Source organism: Tinamus guttatus, unplaced genomic scaffold (assembly GCF_059628265.1).
Source record: "Tinamus guttatus ecotype Peru unplaced genomic scaffold, ASM5962826v1 Tinamus_guttatus_pri_ptg000463l, whole genome shotgun sequence".
Classification (NCBI taxonomy): Eukaryota; Metazoa; Chordata; class Aves; order Tinamiformes; family Tinamidae; genus Tinamus; species Tinamus guttatus.
The window spans coordinates 606,596-628,089 of NW_028288997.1; the positions used below are offsets into that span (position 1 = coordinate 606,596).

The 21,494-nt window shown below is 42.9% G+C and overlaps 1 protein-coding gene across 2 annotated transcripts; it reads left to right on the top strand.

Moving 5' to 3' along the window:
- The first annotated feature begins 11,656 nt into the window (after positions 1 to 11,656).
- On the top strand, positions 11,657 to 15,959 carry HOXB9 (homeobox B9). Of its 2 annotated transcripts, XM_088532659.1 has the most exons (3): positions 11,657 to 12,271; positions 12,493 to 12,567; positions 15,723 to 15,959. In XM_088532659.1, exons 1-3 carry the CDS (start codon positions 11,764 to 11,766, stop codon positions 15,956 to 15,958), a joined length of 819 nt encoding a protein of 272 aa, XP_088388785.1. In that variant the 5' UTR covers positions 11,657 to 11,763; the 3' UTR covers position 15,959. The 2 variants fall into 2 exon arrangements, with proteins under 2 accessions (XP_088388785.1, XP_010212161.1); XM_010213859.2 differs by lacking the exon at positions 12,493 to 12,567.
- The last annotated feature ends 5,535 nt before the right edge of the window (positions 15,960 to 21,494 follow it).

Consider the following 21,494-nt stretch of genomic DNA (forward strand, 5'->3'; position numbering starts at 1 on the left):
CAGGTCTGAAGCAAAGTCTTCCCTCTCCAGCCCCCCAGCCCCGACGGCGCGGTCAGGAGGCCCGGCAGAGGAACCGCTACCGGGCTTGTTTCATGCCACCTCGTGTCTGCTGTGTCCCCTTCCCCTGGGAGGAAAACTTCTTTTATGCAGCAATAAGTAGCCAAGCTCTTTTTTTTTTCACATCCTCCCCCCATGCCGCCCTCCCCCGTCGAGGCAGACCTCTGAGCAAGGCCCAGGGAGGGGGAACTTGACCAGCCAGGCCTGCTCTTGGCATTCTTTTTCCGTGTTTTAGGAGGCCGATGGTGCTCGGGGGCAGGTGAGGATCATGGCTCCACTCCTCCCTGCTGCCTCTCACTGTCGGGGACACTGGGGCTTGGGATAGGGCCCGGCACAGGGCACCTCTTAGCCCTCATTTTAGGGTCAATCTGATAATGTGCTGCACCGAGATGCATAGGGATCGCGTGTTAGTTTCACTCGATTTTCCCAGCCATATCAAGTGGTTTCTCCCTGGGAAAAGCAGAGAGAGGGTTTCTCATAAAGGCACGATTCCATTTCATTTTCCCTGGGTTTTAGCAGATCCCTGAGATCAGCCTTTTGGCCCTGCTGCTAGTTCATAACCTGCCTTGAAGGTGGCCGCAGAGAAGCAGGGTTTGGATTTCAAAGCCGGTAGTTTTTTCGCCCTTTCTTAACGCAGGAAGCTTAACTCTGTCCCGACCTTCTCCTTTTCTCCCTGTCTTCTTGCCTTTTCCCTCCTTTCCTCACCAACCGCTATAACGTTGCCCTTCTCCTTGCCAGAGGAAACAAAAGCTGCAGGCAGAGCCGTCTGCCTGGCGGCTGGAGGGGAAAGGAGCCGAGGCCGGAGCGGCCTTGCCTGGCCGGCGAGCGCCGCCCCGAGGCCACGGGAGCCGCCGCGCCGCTGTCCTCCTCAGCGCGGAAGCCTCAGTCCCGCGTTGCTTCCCCGGCGATCCCGATTTACTCCCGGGATTTTACTCCCAGATAAGGAAATGCAACCCCAGCCAGAATAGGGATGGCATTTTTCTTTCTTTCTTTCTTATTACCGTAGTGTGTGTGCATAATAAATGTTTATTTATTCCTATCATTTGCAAAAGATTGTTAAGAAACAGCACATCGCAGTTTTGCCTGTGGGCTCTCATGTCTTTTAGCCTGATGGATAGCCGGGAGAAAAGGAAGAGAGGGAGAAAGAAAGGGAGAAAACCCAGAGCCAAGCTGTTTCTCAGGGACTTACGGGATCGGCGAGCTGAAGGGAAGAAGGAAGGGTTTCAGTCCAACTTTTTAATCTGGTTCATATAAACACGACAAGCACCTCCCGTTTGTATCGCGCTCAGTTTGGCAATATCCGCGCAGCTCCGAGGGCGCAGGCACCCCCCTCCTCCTCCCAAAGGCTAATGCTGATAGATGAGACCTGTGCAGACCAGCTGCTATAACCATATTTTAATAAAAATACCGCTTTGTGGGAATCTAAGTGACAAAGAAACCCATAATGAGATCTTGAGATTCAGTGCTGTTTCCCTCGGATGGTCTCTAATAGAGTCTTCCATTATGTAACTGCGTGTGTATAATGGATATATACACATATATACATTTGCTGATATATGCTCATGCAAACACTTGAAAATCCTCCCATTCAGCCTATTAATTATTTTAGCACTTACTCCCCTGTCAAGGAGAAGTTATCTTGTAACTAAGAGATCCATTTACTGTCTAAGGGCTCTAACGTGTCTTTGACGTCTAAATTTAAAATGTCTTTAAACTTTTTAGCAACAGACAGAAAGGGGAAAAAAATCCATTACCTTGAAATGTTATTCCAACGCGAGAATTAAAGCTAATACATTACCTACTTAGATTTGGATTTTTTTCCTCTTTCTATTTTTGCTTTTTGTTATTTATTTTAAACATAATCGTGAAATTAAATGGAACACGCAAGGTTTTTTTTTTTTTAATTTACATTTATTTTGAGTGGTTTTCTTTATTTATGTTTTCTACCCGCGCCGTGGGAGGAGTGCTTAATTTCTTTTAGTTGCGCCAATGAAAGCTCCTTTATAAATATATTATATTTCTTTTGCCTGAAAGAAAGTGCTTTTAGTAATACGAGTTAAAGGGTGAGCACTTCTTTTTTATTTGTTTGTTTGTTTTGCAAACTGTTTCATCAACAAAAATAAATGTTTTCGATCTAGTGAACTTTTAAAATCTTCTTATTGGGAAAGAATACGCTCATTAAAATACGATTTTATTATGAGTATGGTACACGACTGTAGCACATGTCTGGCACACGCACATATACGTGTATTTTCACATATACCGTGTATATAATGTGTAAACATATTTGGAGCTTTATAGTAAACATTTAGGTTCTTTTCTTTCCGAAGTCTTATTTAAACTTAAATCTATTGTATCCGTGTACCAAGATTGTGAGAAACGGAGAAATAATGAAATATTAATCTAAAATAATAACATTTTAAAGCTATAGTCGATCTCAAAGACGAGTAATAAGGTCATCTTTCTCCGTGCGCTTAGAGAGAGCTCTTATCTTGCAAAAAAAAAAAAGAACAGCAGAATGAGTGGTTCAGTATTCCCGTCCAAAATACCTTTTTTTTTTTCCCCTCCTTTTCTTCTCTCTGAAACGTGCGGGTTTTGCTGGGGGTGGTGGTTCTTTGCGGGTTTATTTGTTTGTTTTCTCATTCCGCCCCGTACCTCTGCTCCCCGCCTGATGTGGTGCAAACTGTTTGAAGTTCAACAACATGGCTAAGTTTTATTGTATTTCCGGTACAACAGATTTATATACCGTCCCATACAAGCTTTTAAAGGCTTTTCAGATGAAATGAAGCTAAGTTATACTCAAGTTTCTGGCTCCTCCATGCCTCCGCAAATTTGTCTCTCCGGTGAACTTTTAAACTCCACCAAACATGCCCTTTTGGGACGGGGCTATCTTTGCCTATTGTCTTTCGAGCCTGTATTAATTGCTTTTGCTACCCCAGTTCAGTTATATAATCCCGTACAGGAAAAAATAGATCTTATAAGGTAAGATATTTTATATTTTTATGCAAACTCTATATTGTTTATACTTATACCTAGATATATTTTTGTTTATTAATTATTTTTAACGTGTTTGTGTTGGGAAGGAACCTGACGCCGCTGGCCGGGGAAGTATGGTCCATTCTTGCCAAATGAGATATATAATTTTTTTTGCCTGAGTTGAGAGCTCTCTGTAAAATTTGCCCCGGCAAAAGTTCCCGGGGCCTGTCCCTCTCCTTTTATCACCACCAAGTCATTATTTTATAAGACGCTCTTCTACTGCAATTTTTTTCTCTCTTGCTTTAATTGACCTGTATATGTATATTTATGAATCAAGTTATACTTCCTTTAAGGAGAGAATAATATGTGTGGGTTTTTTGTTTGCTTGTTTTGATTTGTTTTTCCCTGGAACTCATTGATTTGACTTAATTCTTTTTTTCTGAGGAAAGTAGCCAAACTCCCGGGGCAGGGGGCATACTAGAAAGAAAAGAAAAACAAAACTTTCAATACTGTTTTAGTACCAAGTCTTGAAGTCTTCATATCGGAAATGATCCTTTAAATTAGCTTTCCAGAGGAGGAGGGGAAGAACTTTAGCATTTTTGCTCTTTTTTATAGCTGCGGTAATCGCTTGTTTCTCAAAGTCAATAGCATTTTACTGTTTCCTCTGGTCTATTTGTAAACTATTTGTAAAGTCCTGCAGGAGGGATCAGCTCTAGACACTGTACATAGGAAATCATTTGAATAGATATTTCGTGCAATCGTAGGGGTTTTATTTCGTCTCTGAAAAGCTCCTTTTGTTGCTTTTGTTTCCTAGCAACTGTTTTCTATTATAAAAGTTCAGATTGCAGATGATGTCAAACAAAATGGCCGCCCAGGCGCCTTTCTTGGCAGTTTTAGCCTTTGACCCAAGAGTGAACTAGAACTGCTCTGTGAATTAGGTAGTTTCATGTTGTTGGGCTTTTAATTTTAAACACAAGAACATCAAACTACCTGATTTACTCCAGTTATCCTCCTCGGTGCGTTTGCTGCGGGCAACTGCCCGGGCAAAAGATTGGGGGTGAGGGTACATCCCCGGTCCCGGTACTTTTCCTGGTCCCGCTTCCACCGCGGAGGCGCCGGGTCCCCGCGCACGGCGCAGCCCCAAACCTCATATCCAAACCGGGAAGGGAAAGGGATGGATGGATGTTTTTTTTTCCTTGTTTAAATCCATTTTTCGGGGAACTTCGGTAAATCCACGCAATCCCGTCCAGAATCACGAAGTCGCTTATTAAGGACCTAATCAGGCTAAGGTTAAAATCTCACTCCGCGAATGTGCCGTCGAGTTTGCGGGGAGTCTAAACGCGCATCTGTGCAGCTCCGTGCACAGAAATTCACGTGTCTTGATGCGGAGGTTGCCATCTGCGTCAAGACGTAAAGGGCAAGCGAGATCTTAGAGAGCACAGCAGAACTATGTGCAGCTGTGGAGTTTAGTTGTTCCCGTGTCTAATACTTGTATTAAAAGCCCTGCGCTGAAATGCGCATTTCCTGGTGCTTGCATGCTCCAGGAATAGGAGAGGACGAGGGGGTTTCTGCTTGTATTTTTTTTCTAGCGATGTAAAATAAACCCGACATGACAGACTTGCTGAACACTAAATATCAATCTTTAGTCCTCCAACTCGTACGAAAGAGCGCGGATGTCTTTAGCGACCGCTAGATCAAAGCCTGGTTTTGTACACGCGCGTAGATGCAGGGAAGAGAATCCCCGCTCGGCATTTCATCAGTGAGCTCTAAGTTCATCACCGAGATCGAAATATAGTGTCTGAAAATAACCCCAGACGAAAGCCATGTCTGCGAAGTTCACTAAGTGCAGCGTTTCAGGTGGACACAGAAAAGCCCGCTCTCATTTTTAGGCACATCCTTCCCCCCTACCGCAACGTGTTGCATGTTGCAATATGCAGGTTTATTTTTAACCTATAAAAATGAGCGTGGGGAAAAGCGCCCGCAGAGCTCTCCCTGTGTGTGTGGGCATGCCTGAATGAACGCGTTTTGAACATACACGTTCTGCATGTACCATCTATATGTCCTCCCACTGGAGTCTCACACAGCTGTTTGTGTGTTGGTAACGGCGGCAGCTCATGGAAGCAATTTTCTCTGCCTTGCTGTTTAAAACACCCATAAAAGTACACTTCCCATGGTCCAGGCCGCTATTCAACAAACTTGCCTCTCTCTTCACAGTTCGAAGAATTAAAGTCTGATATGATATCTGGGCTCTAAAATATCATCTGTGATATCCAGGGTCTAAAATATGATGGGTGTTTCCCTCCTCCCCCCTTTTTTTTTCCTTCCGTGGTTCAGGAATTACCAGGAATTCGGTTTTTTTTCTTTTTTTTTCTTTTTTCTTTCTTTTTTTTTTTTTTTTGAGGTCGTATGGGCTTTTACCTGATGTATGTTTTCTTCCTGAAACTGGCGGCTGTTGTAGGCATATGGCCCATTTCGCCTATTAAACAAACAGGCAATGCCAGGGGAGAGGAGAGAAAGTCAAACAGCATAAAATAGCTTGGAGTTTTCTACTTAACTCACAGGTTCTGGGGCTCCTTCCTTAGAAACAACATGCTACTAGTGCCCTAATTCAAAGCCTTTAAACGGAAAAGGACAATCTGGGAAAGTTAATCATAAACTCTTCAGTAATTATGTCCCCATGGGCAACCCCTAACCTGCCTTGTAAATGTCTGGGCTTCTGATTTTGATCTCCCTCTTCGCCATGTAAACAGGGGAAGCAAGGTTCGAGGCGGAGGATGGAGATGCAGTGCTGGAAAAGATCCGGATCAAGCCTGGAGAGGAAGGGGAGAGGGGGGGATGTATTGATTACTGGAAACAAAAATTTAGGTCTAATTTCCTACACTTTGGGAAAAGAATAAGCGGGGAAAGAGAGTGGGAAGGGTCTCACTTGTGCCACAAGATCGGCTCTCCTGCATGGCTTCCCCGCAAGATGCTTGTTTCTCTGCTTTCCAAATTAGAAAGGCATGAGCGACCTTACCTGGAGAAGGAGCTCTGTGGGGATGGTTAAAAATCATCTGCATAATTATTGCTTCTTTGTCAATGTGCTATACCGTTCTCCATCTTCTCCTTGCCCAGTGCAAACAACGAGTAGCTCTGCTTAATACAACAAATATCCCTCAAGTTCCTATTCGGCAAACGCCTAGCCTGGCTGATAGTATCCCGACTCATGATGACTCTTAATTATGGGCAAAAGGTTGTAAAAAGAAAGCCTATCTGAAATAAACATCCGTTTTTTGTTTTTTGATTTTTTTTTTGTTGTTTTTTTTTTTTTTAATGTAACCATGTCTCACACTGCGGATTTAATTGAAACTATTCGATCATAACTCCTCGTGCCTACGCTTTTATTTTCCCACTCTTTCCCCCCTGTCTGCAGTGCGAGCGCCAAATTTCTCACCATCATGGCTTGTTACTTCCTTTCCTGCCATACTAATCCGATTTGAACGATTTGGAGGGGAGAGGGGGGCAGCTCGAGTTATATCGTGGTGACCCCAAAGCGGATTTCGGGATCGGGACAGGGAAGCAGAGGTGGTGACCGAGTCACAGCCACTCGCGGGACATAAAGGTGCAGAAGGAGGAGCGAGCCAGGCGCCTAGCTATTTCATGGAAGTTTAATATTATCTCAACGAAGGAGACCAGGGGGGAATTAGTCTAGTAGCCAGAATGTGGGTTCCTAACAACAATCAAACTTTATTTCAACTTTCCCTCCGCCGGCTTCCCTTTTCAAAAGCACATACGCTTTTACTTTACAGGGGATCTAAATGCTTTATTAACTGCTGAGATTACAAACCTCATTTGGAATTGTGTGTTTTTTTAGGCAGTGTATACTTTCGGTGCTTGGAAAATTGCCCACATGTGTAACTTGTTTTTGCTTCTCTTCAGACAAGGAATTCCGCGCGCCCCCCTCCCTCCCCTCTGCCCCACTTACGGATTTTTAACAGACGGCATCATTCAAACTGAGAGCTAGCACAGGAAATGGCAAAGGTAGATCCTTCTGCTTTCAGGCTACAGAAACCGGTTTCACTTTTTTAAAGGTTTTACTCTTAAGGAGTTTTTTTTTTTTTTTTTTTTTTTTTGGGGGGGGGTGCTTTTTTTTCCCCCGCTCCCGTGCATTTGGAGGATTCGTGACTGAAGGTTCTTTCATAACCTCTTAGAGCTTCGTAAATGTTTCATTCATACATAGATGTTTGCTTTCTGCTGAGTTTGTGCTTCTGTTTCCTGGCTTTTCACAAATAACTTATTCGCCTGTTGTTGTTGTTACTCTCACTATTATTATTATCGCTGTTATTATTTCAGAGTGTTTTACATAGCTTAAAATAAATGCTGAGCCCTTTGAAGGCTGCGTTATCTTAGAATCTGGTCTCCAGACTCTCCATAGCCATGAAGTTCACTCCCAGCTTTTATCCTCTCTTTCTTACCCTTATCTGCTTCTAAACCTAATTTGAAGGACCCCATGAGTATGTTTTAAGTAATTCCTGCTATACCAAGGCGCCATGTTTGCCTCTTGGTGCAGAGATTTGCTAGAAACCCGCGGTGTCAGCAATGAAGGGGAGAGCTTTGCGCCCTCAGACGCCTCCACCTTCCCCATATCAGTGATAAGGAGGCGAAATCATCTGGAAGAAGGTGCCAGTTCTAATCAATAGTAACTATCCTTAAGCATTTTTTTTTCGGGAAGAAAATGATGGTATACCTTTATTTTTATTCCTTTTCCCCTTCCCCTCCCCAGTGATCGTAAGTCAGTAAAAGACGACAATAGCACAGACCTAAAATCAGCATATTTTTGAATTATTTTATTTTTGGTTATTTTCATCACAGAAATACCAAGCCCCAGAAGCTGGTGGTGCAATATATATTTTGGTAACCATGTATTTAAAAGGGAAGTGCTATTTGTAAATTATTTCTTCTTCTCTCTGCAAACAATAAAGATTATTTACAAACAATAACTAAGTTCAGAAACCTCTGGCTTTCCATGGCAATCTAAGACGAGCTAAGAATATTCAAAATAATTCCTCACAGCCAAACACACTTAAAACCCTTGGTGCTGTCTCTGAAAGCAGGAAAAGTTTCCACTTCAGAGTTTTTTTTATTTCCATTTTTTATAAGTATCCCAGTTCCACTTCCCTTAACAAAGTCACACAATCGCATATCTAAAATTAATCCTGCCAGTATGTTGAGCCGAATAAAGCTTGCACATCCTGTCTCCTTTATCCCAAACATTCAACCCCACAACTGTTACGTTCTGCTCTGAGGTCTCTTTCTCCTTGACTTTTCTTTCTCCCTTTTGTTTTCTTCTTTTTTTTTCCCCTCAAACGAACGAGTTTTTCGTGCGATTTCTGGTTGGCACTATTTTGGGCTTTAAAATATAAAAGTCTATGCAATGTCAAGCGAAGCACACAGCATCACACGACTTGGTCTCTCCAAGTGGGCAGATTTGAGAAGAAGCTAGCCTTAAGCCCCTTTCAGAAAAGCCTGCAAAGAGATGAGCTATGGGGATATGATTTAAAAAAATAAACTACTGAAGAAACGGAAACCTCCAGAGGAGCTAAAGCAAATGGCTTTTGCAGATCTTCTTGTGAGGTTTCCATCCACTAGGGATCTAAAAACCCTTGGATTCTGCCTCACAGCCACACTCCTAAGAGTCTTCTTGGTTTGAATTTATATACTCCAGAAAATTATATACTCACACGCTGACATAGTTCATCATTATTTATAGGAGGTGCACCAGATTTTTTTTCCAATAATATATTTATTACAGGTAAGACATGGCCAATTTATCTAGCAAACGGAGAACAGGTGTTTTTCTTCAATTAACGTTCAATAATTTCATCTATACTTATTCAGCACCCTTCTACCAACACGGCTGTTTATCCATCAGTTGTATAAACACATTTCCATTAGCCAAGCGAGTTTAATCTCCACTACACGCTTAAATCAGTCTTTTCCTTTTGCCGGCTCTCATAACGTTCGTAGAGTCCCTCCAAATCTGTTGTGAAATAGGCTGATTTTTAAAAAATCATTTCTGAAAGGCAATAAAGCCGAGAAATATGACAACGCAAGCAGCCAGCTCGTATTTCTTGTCTGATGACACAGGGTCTTTTCATTCATAACCTCCCAACTCTTAAGGAAGTTAAGCAAAAATAAATAAATAAGAAATAGAAATTTGAAAAGTTGGAAAAAGCAGGAACACCCCCCCACTCCACTCCACCTCCCCCCTCCCAGTTTGGCAGAACCCTCTTTTGTGTGAGATGCACACTGGAAAGAAGCAATGATCCTACTCCACGATACTCAATGCGAAAGGGATAAAGTAAAGTTACTTTGGGTTTATCCCGCGGAAAGGAGAGGAGAGTTTGAGAGTCGGTGGGGAGTACTCACCTGGGTCACATTTATTCACGGTAGCCTTTGCAAGATCTTAGCCCAGAGGCTGTAACGGTCTTACCAAGCAGTCCTCAACCCTCACCTTGGCTGGAGCCTGGAGAATGAATCTGCTTTTTCAAGCAGGGAAGGTTTTTGCACTGGTTGAGGGGTTCTTGCCACATTGATGGATTTAAAAATTAAAAAATAAATCTCACCTTCAGCATTAAACCTCCACTCTCCTTTGACCATATCCCTACCCCCTCGATTTTTTTTTTTTTAATTAAAATGGACAGCTTCCTAATAGTGCCTCTTCCAGCGGCGCTCTGCTTCTGGACATGGGGACCGTGTGCCTCTGGCAGGGCGCAGGTCAGCGGCTCCTATACAGGCGCCGTTTATAGCTATAAGGGAAAATGTAATGCCTCGGGTCCAGGATTTTAAGCACCCTTATAATCCTCATCACCTCTAATAGTCATTCCACACACATGTTTTGTGTGGACATGGATATATGGAGTCATGTACACCGGCTGCTCCATACGCAGATGCAGAGGCAAATCCGAAATACAGTTTTCCCTAATCTCGGGTGGCTATTAGCACCCCTTCCAACGTTATTATTATCCTATTAATATGGGCTTACACCCCTACACTTCAGGAAGGATTCACGACGATTTATCATTGCTAGAAATCTCTTTGCCCTTCACTTTAAATATCCTCCTGTGTTGGGGTGAGAGGAAGAAGGTGGAGGGATGATAGATTAAAGGAGGCAAATTGATCCAGACTGTTACAGTTGAAGTCCAGAGAAACTCTTTTGCAGTAATCATAGAGTGCACCTTTTCCTTAACCAACATTTACGATGCCATCGGACCAGCTCGCCATAAACGCATTTGTCATAATAACTAGGTCCCACTGACCCTGTTACCCGGCTTCAGACTAGCTCGAAGCTGCGTCTAGCTATAACCTCATGTCAATCACCGGCTTCGGCGCTAGAAAAGAGACCTAAATCTTGCATTTTTTCCCCAAAATAAAATATAATTAAATAAAAATCACACTTAAAATGCAAGCATCGGCGGCGGCGGGGGTGGGTGGCACACAGCACATCCACGGAGCTACGTGGAGGTGCGAGGTGGGGTGGCACGGGAAGGAAAAATGCAAAGGATTCCTCTGTCTTTTTTTTTTTTTCCCTTTCTTTTCCACAGGCAATAAATTCAAGGCTATAAAAATCAAACAAAGCTAATGTAAGTTTTATTAAACTATTTAACCGTCACAAGTTTAAGGCATTCTGTAAAGCAGGATCAGTGGCGCAATGTATTTTACTAGCCTTGTAAAGTTAAATGAAGGCTTCTGATTTCAGCAATGTGTTAAAATATTTTAGCCCAAGAAAAGCAGACCTGAGATTATGCCGTGAAACATGTGGCCATATATTCATATGTATATATTTTATATTTTTTACATACGTATGTATGTATAAGTACTCATATTTTAAAGCAGACTTTGTCTGTACGTAGGAACCGGCAGCTCGGCGGCTTGCTGGTCGAAGTCGTAAAGTCCCGTACATCTTATTGACCTTTTGAAATTCATATTTAACCACATTATTTTACCATGTTAACAGTACGTTTTCCCAATCTCATGGGTTAATTATTTATAACACACTCCCCCCACTCTACCTAACGTGGTCCTTCATTCTCTTTGTAAAAGTGTGTGTGTATCTGGGCATTTCCATCCATATGCATGTATTGCACATACACATATCTGCGTATATAAGATTAGGGGAGGGTGGCGGAAATGCGGGGAGTGGGGGGACACTGTACTTATTCTCTGACTTTTCGCTATGGTTCTCTGGAGCCCGAGTGGCAAAGAATAGCTTTTATCTCTCTTCCCCCATGATGGTTATTAAGGAGAGAACATCAACATCATGCTAAAAAAAAAAAAAAAAAAAAAAAAAATCTGCTCCCCCCTCTCCTCCTCCTGATCCCCCACCCAATATTCCAGGGGCAAATCTATGAAGGAATATTAGGCACAGCTCTGGCTGTTTCGTGGCTTTGCTAAACTCCTGACGTTTTGCAACATTGCATAAACATAAAACAATCCATCCTTGATATGGAATGCAAGGGCGGATGACAGCGCAGCGCAGCCCCCTCGGCGGCGATTGATTTACGCCGCGCCTGACGCTTTATCAGGCACACGAAAAAAGTTTGACCAATCATTTTGCTGGGAGCTCACAACACAGCAGCCCAACTGTACTTTGTTGGCTAGGAAGTTGGAGAAGGGGGTCGAGTACAAATCTAGATCTGTCCTATATATTTTTTTCCCTTCATTGAACCGTGCTTTGTATGATGTCTGAGAATGTCCATTTCTGGAACTCTTAGCAATTATTATGTCGACTCTATTATAAGTCATGAAAGTGAAGACTCGCCTTCAGCTAAATTTTCATCTGGGCAATATACAAGTTCCAGGCAAGCTGGGCATAATGAGCATCTAGAATTCCCCTCCTGTAGTTTTCAGCCAAAACCTCCAGTTTTCAGCGCCTCCTGGACTCCTTTGAATCCACATTCTTCTGGTACCCTTCCTGCCGTCTACCATCCATATATTCAACATCAAAGCGTCCCATCTGATAGCAGGTATCTACGGAGCTGGCTGGACCCCGTGCCTAGAGCTGAGAGCCTCCCCGGGCAGGGATCCGTTAAAGCAGAGCCGCTGCTGGGCCGTCCCGGGGATGTCCATAAACAGGGCACACAGGAGTACAATTTAGAAACTTCTGCTGCAAGGGAAGGGAACGTTTCCAATCAAAGGCCCAGCTTCGAGGACAATAAAGTTTGTGAAGGAAGCGAAGACAAAGACAGGACAGATCAAAGTAAGTTATAAAAGTGAGGAAGTAAACAGTATAAAAGCTGGAGGAGGTGCAATAAAAGGGGACAATGCTGCGTAAAGTTTAAAATCAGGGTTTAAAGAAAACTCTGAAATTCCTGATGCCAACCTAAGGGGAAGAGGTGGGGAGGGGAGCGGGGTGGCATTGTCTCTGCTGAAAAAAAAATAAATAAAATGAAAATTGAGCTTGGTCTCTGAGCAAAACAGAGTCCAGAGCGGACAAAAGCTGGAGCAAGTCATCTTTTCTACAGAGAGCTGGCTCCGGCAGCAGAGATCACTTTTGTAAGCGAGAGTCAATCTACAAGGATGGTAGTGGGCTGGGGAAGGGAAGCGGGGGGTGAATAAATATGGGGAAGAAATGTAGGGAAACGGGAACGGAGGGCGGCGATCGGAGGAGAAGAAGAGGGGAAAGAGTGAAAAAAATAAGGAGGAAAAGTTCACGTGGGGGGAAGTAAACAGCAGCAATGTCTTTTTTTATCCTTGTCCGTTGCTCTAATTTAACTCGGGAGATGCAGGATGCCGGGCAGCCTCACTTGTCACGTTGTCTCGGGCTTTTTTTGTTTTGTTTTGTGTGTGTGTGCGCGCATTTTTTAAATTATTTGTTTATTAAATGCAACTGTTCAGGGTATGAATATTGCAAAATTTTGCGCCCTCTTTCGCAGAAAAAAAGGCAGGGATGTGCGGATTGCTTCTAACTAAATTAAGTATTTATTTGTAATGGAGCTAGATTGGTGAACTGTTAAACTGCATTATCTGCCTTTTTAGTGACCAGCATTGTTCTTTCTTTCTCCTAAAAAATATTGTGTATTAAAAGTCGCCTCGAAAATGTTTTAATAACATTAATATTCTAATAATGATGCAGGGGCATGCGAGTTAAAAAATAAGAGAGAAAGAAAAAGAGAGTATCTTAACCTCGTACCGATTTGCTTGGTACCTGTCTTCTAACTGAAAGGTAAAACGGAGCCAAAGTCGGTGCAGGAGGCGAGAGATATAAACTTGGCTCCACGGCCACGGTAAATATTTTGCAGGGAATGTTCAAATTTTCCAAACTGACTAGCTGGAACAGTCAGAGGAACAGCCCCTGCCGCGGGTCTAGCTCTGCAGAGGCTGTGTAGTGTGTAATGACACAGTAATTACCTTTTTTTCCCCCCCTTGAATTAACTTTTTTTTTTCCCCAACAGAGATAGCAATTGCAACCTTAACATTAAAAATACAGTATATCTCTTCCTTCGTAATTCCCTCCCTTCCGTGTCCAGGATGTTATGGTGACATTTTTTTTTCTTATCATTTAACTTACGCCGTGAACACACACAGAGGCGCACACACACGCACACACACGCACACACACTCACACACACACACAAAAAAGAAAGTCCCATTCTATTGTACTGGGCAAAGATCCAGAACAAACTGCAGCAGCGAGGTGAATGATTTCAGAGAATTAAATATCCAGGTTCTGTGTTCAATGTGCCTGAAATTGAATGTATAAAAATCTGGTCCGAGAAAAGGTTATTAAGTTATAAGTGAGTGCAGGGACCCGCGCTAAGAGGATGCTGTGTGGTTTCTATGGCATGTGGTTACGACACATATTTTGTTTTAAATAATAGTTTAATTTGGGCTGATGTTGAGAGCCTGCCAGGGCTGGGAGACGGAGCTGTTTTGCAGAAAGTACTCCCACCAGTTTTCCTGACTCTTTCAACTTTTGCAAGTATTTCACAATAACTAGTCTCTGCATTGTGTATGGCATCGAGATCTGTTAATTTATTTGCTAGACTTTTCAAGAAAACATGTGCCAGAACCTCTTCTCATTCACTTCCCTTTTTGGAGATTTGTATGGAGTGAATAGATAAAAAAAAATCGCATTTAAAATGTCTTATATTTTAACGATCCAAGATGTGACCAAAAAGCAAATCAAATCAAATAAAAAACTGTTATGAAGCAGAACCCGCCATTGCCATTAAAGGATGGGTAGCAGGATTAACAGTATCAATTATTAACAGCTTTCTTCCTCTTTAATATTTAATTCTGCATATTAGATCAAGTCAATTACATTAAGGAAATAGCCGTGCAAATTTGTAAGAGGCAGTACTTACAGTGGAAGATTAACCGGATTATTTAAAAAAAATATTCAATATATTTCATTTTACGTAGAGTAAAAATTCTGTTTGCGGGAGCGCGTGTGTATGTATATATTTATAATGGTCCATTTAATTGGTGTAAAGGTTTATGGCTTCAGTCATCATTTCAGGGGAGGCAAAGGAAATAAAATAGAAATACGTGGTCTGCCCATAACCTTTCATTTCACTCTTTCCCGCCTCCCTCTTCCCCAGCGGTCCGCTAATATTTGCATGTGATTAGCGGCTGCTCGGGCATTTACCCCCAAACAGTCTCGCTTTTGGGGGCGAGATCCTCCGAGACACCTCCAGCAGCTCCATTTCAGTGAGGTTCCCCTTTTCCTCATTTCTACACCCAAAGCATAGCACTCCCTTCCCCCCCCACCTCCTTGGATAAATTGGTGAAGTTTGACTTTATTAAAAGGATCCCGTGTTAACTTCTCTCACACGCAACGGTGGGGGGCAGCTCCCTGTTTATTTTCGGCTGCATTTCTGGCGCTGGGGGCCGCGCTGACCGTGTCTGGGTCTCCGCTTAACACTGAGCAGAGCCCGCGCAGCAAAGCCCGCGCAGCCCTCAGAGGATGTTTATTGTATCCAGGCTGTTTCTAGAAAAAAAAAAAAAAAAAAAAAAGGCAGGATTTATGAAAGGTTCGTCCAGACCTCCTCGCTGTGTTCCTCTCCTGAACCCTGTGTCTATAGGTCTGCTTTTGCAGACACGTGGGGAAATAAAACATATCTGAAAATAAATATATATATAAATATACAGTGTCGCCGTTGCATCTCGCACTGCAGTGTGCGGGATGCAGCCGCGCAAGGGCAGGCAGGTGGTCCCATCCTGCCCGCGGAGGCGGAGGGGCGCTTAGGGGGATCGGAGCTGCTGCTGGGGCCACAGCGAACGAGTGCGCGCTCCCGCGCGGGGGGCTGGGGAGGGCGCGCAGGCCCACGGACCCGGCGCAGACACGCGGGGCAGCTCATTCGCTCCCGCGGACCTTTCCCTGCCCCCGAGGGCCTCTCTGGGGGCTTATGTTGCGGGGTGCGGGGACTGGGACTGCCCGCTCCAGATGCGCGGGGCGGGCTCCGCGCCCTCAGCATCCCGCAGGAGTTTATATATATATATATATATATATATATATATATATATATATATATATATGTTATTATTTCTTGATTTTTTTTCCCTCCTACGACTTCTGCTGCTACCTCGCATTTTTTTCACCCGGGCGCGTATATGCGTGTGTATAATCTTAATATTTGATGGCATGATTAAAACCTTCTGAGAAACACTCAAGCTGCCTCGTATTGATCTCGCTGCTTTTCTTTCAGCCAACCCAGCTGCCAGCTGGCTTCACGCCCGTTCCTCCAGGAAAAAAAGATGCCCTTACACGAAATACCAGACCCTGGAACTAGAGAAGGAGTTTTTATTCAATATGTACCTGACGAGGGACCGTAGACACGAAGTGGCCAGACTCCTCAACCTGAGTGAAAGACAAGTCAAAATCTGGTTTCAGAACCGAAGGATGAAAATGAAGAAAATGAACAAGGAGCAGGGCAAGGAGTGAATCCCCCCCATCCTCCCGAAAAGCAGTATCCTCACCCCCCACACACATCCCTTTCCGCCCCCCGCCTCGGGCAGCGCATCCGACCAGAGTGCTGACAAACAACCCCGCGCCACGGGAACAGCTTCCCGCTTCCACCTTTGCATGCGAGATCTTGATTATTATTCTCCCCTCCACCCCACATACTCCCACCCCTGCCACGTAGGAGACAACTTAGCCAAAACTGCAGCTCCTTTTGGGGGACTCACACTGGGATTTGTTTCTATTCCCTTGTGCTCTTTCCGCTACTTTCCCCCCTTTTTTTTCTTCTCCCCGCAGTGTAACATAGACAGACTTCCTCCCGAGCAGCGCTCTCCCTGCTTGCATGTTCTCCATGGAAGGCAAGGCGGCAAAACCAACTGGCCTCGAACAAGCCTGGCCCAAGCGCCCAACAAGCCGGGCTGCTTTTCTTTATCCACGTAAGGACAATGATTCCCTAATGACCCTCCCCAGCACCCGGCGCACACACACACACCGAGGTGGCCAAGGAACCAGACGATTTAATTAAACTACTGCAAGACAGACACATTCGTAAGACTTGCATTTAATTGCACCCCACAAATCATTTGCAATTCGCCAACTTTATACTGGAGTAGTCGATTAATGAGAGCCCAACTCCCAACCGCGCTGGGTAGCTTTATGATTTTGTTGTTGTTGTTGTTGCTGTTGTTTTAGTCTTCCTTTTTTTCCCTTATTATTTTAATAGTGCCATAGCAGAAAAGGTGATTTTTTTAGCCTGAGAGTTAAGTAGGATCTTTACAGACAAGCCTCCTCATCTGGCAGTTTTACACTGGGTCACTTGGAAGAGGAGAAAAGACGGGGAGGGAGGAGAGTGTGTGGGGGGCACGTTCAGAGCCGCATTGTAAATTATTTGGGAGAAAAAAAAAAGGGCGGAAGAACCCCTGCCAACTTATTCCTAACTTCTAGAGGAGGGAAAATGAGATTTCTAGTTTAAAAAACAAACAAACAAAAGAAAAAAAAAGTAAAAAAGAAAGAAAAGAAAAAAGAAAAAAAAAGAAAAAAAAAAGAAAAAAAAAGACTACCTTAATAGAGCTACAAGGGACAGGGAGGTTGCGTTCTTAGTGCTAGCATATTTATAATTTATTGTGAATTGACTTTTCCTAAAAGCAGTAGACTGTTGCAGAGATAAAATGCCAACCATAGCGTGCGAGTTTCCTTCCCCTCCTGCTCTGCGCTGCGGTGCTCCATCCCAGGGCGCTTTTTTTTTTTTTTCTTTCCTCGCCTGCTCCGGTAGACACGAGCTCGCGGCCGGGCTAGAGCCGGTCCCCGGTCCCGCCGGGCCGCGGGTGGCACCGAGTCTCCCGAAGGTTTGCAAAAGCGATCTCATGTCAGGCTGCTCGGAGCCGATTTCTCATCTGACAGATCTGCCGCAGGTTTCTCCAAACGGCCCGGGCAGGGCTTTTATTATTATTATTATTTTCCTTTATCTCTGTAATACTTTGTTTTGGGAAAGGGGGAGGGAGCGGGTGGAGGGGGGATTAGTACCAGTTGATTATATGGTGGGTATTGTAAAATGTGCTTGTGATTGTGTTTCTGTGAATGTTGGAGCTTGTTTTTTTCCTTTTCTTTAATTCCTTTTTCTGATGTGGCTTTTAAGTATACGAGGACTTCTGCAGTTGTTAGTCGATGGACAAATATCGAAATAAACCTCTCTCTTTTTCTTCGTGTGCATATTTGTACATTAGCTGCCAGAAGTCTTTCTAGGAACAACATGAGTGTAAGGTGGCTTGTTTTCATAACGTGGGGGCAAAAAGGAAGAAAAAAAAGAGAAAATAAATCCATTTCTGATATATGTGTGAAAGAACCGATGAAAATCTAATTCCATTAGCGACTAACCTGGGTATACTTAGCGTGAGGTTTTTGTGAGACCACTTTTATCTGCTGAGCAGAGATTGCTCTGTGAATAAGTGATAAGCAGATTTGCGTTTGGGGAGAGTGTTCTCCTATTTTTTTAATTATTATTATTTTTTCCCCTCATGATCCAGAGGTAAGAATCAAGTGGCTGCTCCTCGGTGCACAGTGAAATTTGCATCAATTCAGTTCTTCGGGGCGGGGAGGGGGGCGGCATGGAGGGGTGGAATATTTCACTAGACCAGAAACCAGACCTTAGGTGTTTGCCTTTTTTTTTTTTTTTTAACCTAGACTTTCTAATGTAAAACTTTCCATCACGAAATAGCTCCTTAGGGGTTTTCAAATTTAACTATCGAGTTGCCAGTATGAGTTAAATGTAACCCAGCTTCACTCTGTATCAAAACCCCTAATCCCCTCCCTTGAAACTGATTTAAGAAAAGCTGTCTTAGAGACTTTCTAATCTGGGGAAAGAAAGTTTGTGACCGCAAAATTATTTTCCTAAACTCGGATTAAAAAAAAATAGGGAAAGATGGGAAAGATGATTTAGATCCCTTTAAGCTAGGCAGCCTAATTTTTCATTTTTTGTTGGATTCTTCTCACTTAATGAAGGATGTATGAACCTCACGTCTGCTTTATTCTGAATTAATGTACTTCCCATATCTAGAATTGCATATGGACTTACTTAAATGCTTATTACTATATTTTTCAAAACTGAACCCGTGACTTCATTGATGTACTCAGCCTTTCGGCCACTCGAATTTAGAAACCTTTTTCCCTTTCCTTAGAATTGTGGTAAAGAGCGTTTATTTTTAAGATAACAGGATAGGGTTCCTTTTAAATAGAATTTAAAATGTTAGTTCATTTTTATTAGTAAATATGCTTTATTAAAAATGTGGAAACAACTGTCTTCTGTAGCATCAGCACGGATGTATTTTCCAGAGATGTTTAATACTCCAGAATAAAAATCGATTTTAGAACAACAGTACCTATATGTCATTGTGTTATATTGCTTCATCTAAAATTTCAGAAAAAAAAAAAATCATTGTGTTTTCCTGCGTTCTTTAGTGGCTCGTTAAGTGTATTATAAGAATCAATTCTTGCTTAGCTTTAAAAAAATAAATGTCCAGAGAAAAATGAAAATAATTCTGCTCCGGTGTAGCATAGCACTTACTGCGTCCTGTGCAAACTTACTGCGTCTTTGGATTTTTTTCTCTCTCTTTTTTGTTTTTATTAATTAAATCCAAGATCGTTAATCTCTGGTTATGTATACTATTGGAGACTTGCTTGTTTGATTGTCTCTTTTTTCTGAGGGTTTGAGCTTTGCAGCTTTGCAGAGGGTAAAGCAAAGGAGCCTTTGGGGACCTCAGTGAAAATGGCAGAGCAGACTCACTTTATTTTACTTTCTTCGGTTTATTCCCCTACTACCCAAGGATAACTTTGCCCCCCTAAAATTTGGAAAAATCAAAACAATCAGAAAGAAACTCCACCCTATATTCTCTGCATGGCATCACCTCATATTTGACACAGAGTTCCTTTTTCTAAGAGCTCAATGAGCGGTTACTATAATTCTGTCTCTAAATTCGTTTGACATTTTATTGCTCATGAAGAAATACAAGTGCTTGGAAACTGTTTCTATCTATATATTTAAAAAACGAAAAAACATTAAGACCTGCTCAGTCCTGCGGGAAGCAGGTAGTGAGAAATATAACAGAGAGTCTCTTTCCACTAATTTTTAACATAATGGGCACTCTAAAGGACAATATTTCACTTCTTTAAAAAATCCTTTCTTTGGAGTAGCTCTGAAAAGAAAACAAAAGAAGAAAAAAAAAAAGATATTTGGAGTTTACTAAGGAAAGAGAGAGGAAAGGAAGTAACTTGTCATAAAAAAAGGAAAATTCAGTGCAGTGTGCTGCAATAAAAGAATATGACCGCTATAAAACTTTATAGGGTATAAATTTCTGAAGGTTAAGGAACTAAACGGCTGTAAAGCAAACAGTGCAAGAAAACTTTCAGGAACTCCTAAATTACTACAACGACTTGGCAACGTGGGGAAACCCAACGTGTAAATGCTCTTGTTTCTTCTTCAGTCAAATAAAAAAATAGGGGTAGGGGGGAATTTAAAAATTGGGGGGGGGGAGCAAAGAGAGAGAAAAGGTGGGGAGGGACTTTTGCTAATTTATTCTTCTTTTGCAGATGCCTTGGAAATCCAGGGCTATGGGTGATTCCCTTTGTTCTTCCCCCAACCCGTCCCCTTTTCTTTTAAGCAATTCCAGGCTGCCAGAATGCTGAACCATGCACACATCACCAACAAAAACACCCCGCACGCACACAGACACAAACACACACTCACACTCATACACACACACACACACAGAGAGGCACCCCCGCACTCACAACACTCGTTCTGGCGAGACGTCTGGGCTTGGGAAGCTCTTTATCGCTTTACAGCTCCGGCCGTCCCCCTCCAGAGCAGAATGAGCAATTGTTTAGTCTCGGAATTTGAAACAATAGTGGTTTTCAAAAGCAATCCCATTCCGCCTCTTTTATTGCTGGTAAACCAGTTGGATGGTGGGGGCTTTCTCCGCAGAAAGAAATTAGAGCTCGGCCATGAATAGAAGGAAGTCGATTTGCCTCTTTCTTCTCTTTCTCCCTTTTCTTGTGTGGCTTCCCTTCCCCCTCACCCTCAGCTTTTGCTTTTATTTATCTATTTTCTTTAATTATTTCATTTAATGCCCCAGCTGCACCGCGTAGCCCCCCGCAGACCGGCCGCGCTGCCCCGCGCCGCGCCGCGAGGTGGCGCCATTGCTCCACGCTAGGCGCGCGCCTCCCGCACCCCGCCGCGCCGCCCCGCGCAACACCTTGATTGCATTAGCGGCCGCGGGACCAGCCAGCCCCGCGCATAAAATAGAGGGTTAATTACAGCTATTTTGCCGATTTTATAGGTCACATTTCCTTTCCTGCCCCCCTCCTCGAAGTGTATGGGTTTTTTGTTTCTTTGTATTTTTTTAATTATTATTATTTTATTTTTCTGAGAAGAAATGGGAGTTAATCTTGAAGTCTCTGTACTGGGATGTGGAGAGAAGTAGGACGCGCATCTATTTCAAATGTTCATTTAAAAGGAAGAGAAAGCCTCGGTTTTGTCTTCTGCTAGTTCTGCCTGAGGTGGGAGGACAGCTTAATTATCTCCATGCCGAAGATTTACGCTTGCAGGACTGGGAAAAAAAAAAAAAAAAGGAAAAAAAAAAAAAAAGAGTGGGTCAAATATTTCTGGAGAACGAAACAAGCACAAATTCAGGACCTTTTTCCTGTCTCTTTACCTAAACCGTTAGGATGAGCTGCAACCTTCACGGTTATTAATTTTTTATCTTTTATTCTCAAAGGCCGACCGCAAAAAGAGTCGATATTTTTTGGAAGTTGAGACGATCATTGGAGGTCTTTCTGCTTTGCCCTTTGGTAATACTTTTGCTTCTTGGACAAAGACTTCGCATATTATGGTTGAAAATACATGTATTTTTTTAAGGCTAAAATGTAAATTTACCCCAAAATGTTATCACATTACCACGATTTGTAATACATGTATATTCATATAATACATATAAATATTCCACTGATAGAATAACAGTAACAA

Coding starts and splice junctions, on each gene's coding strand:
- HOXB9 (XM_088532659.1), top strand. CDS start 11,764: ATGTCCATTTCTGGAACTCTTAGCAATTATTATGTCGACTCTATTATA. Junction 12,272..12,492: donor CAAAGACAGGACAGATCAAA/GTAAGTTATAAA, acceptor TGAGCAAAACAG/AGTCCAGAGCGGACAAAAGC. Junction 12,568..15,722: donor CGGCAGCAGAGATCACTTTT/GTAAGCGAGAGT, acceptor CTTTTCTTTCAG/CCAACCCAGCTGCCAGCTGG.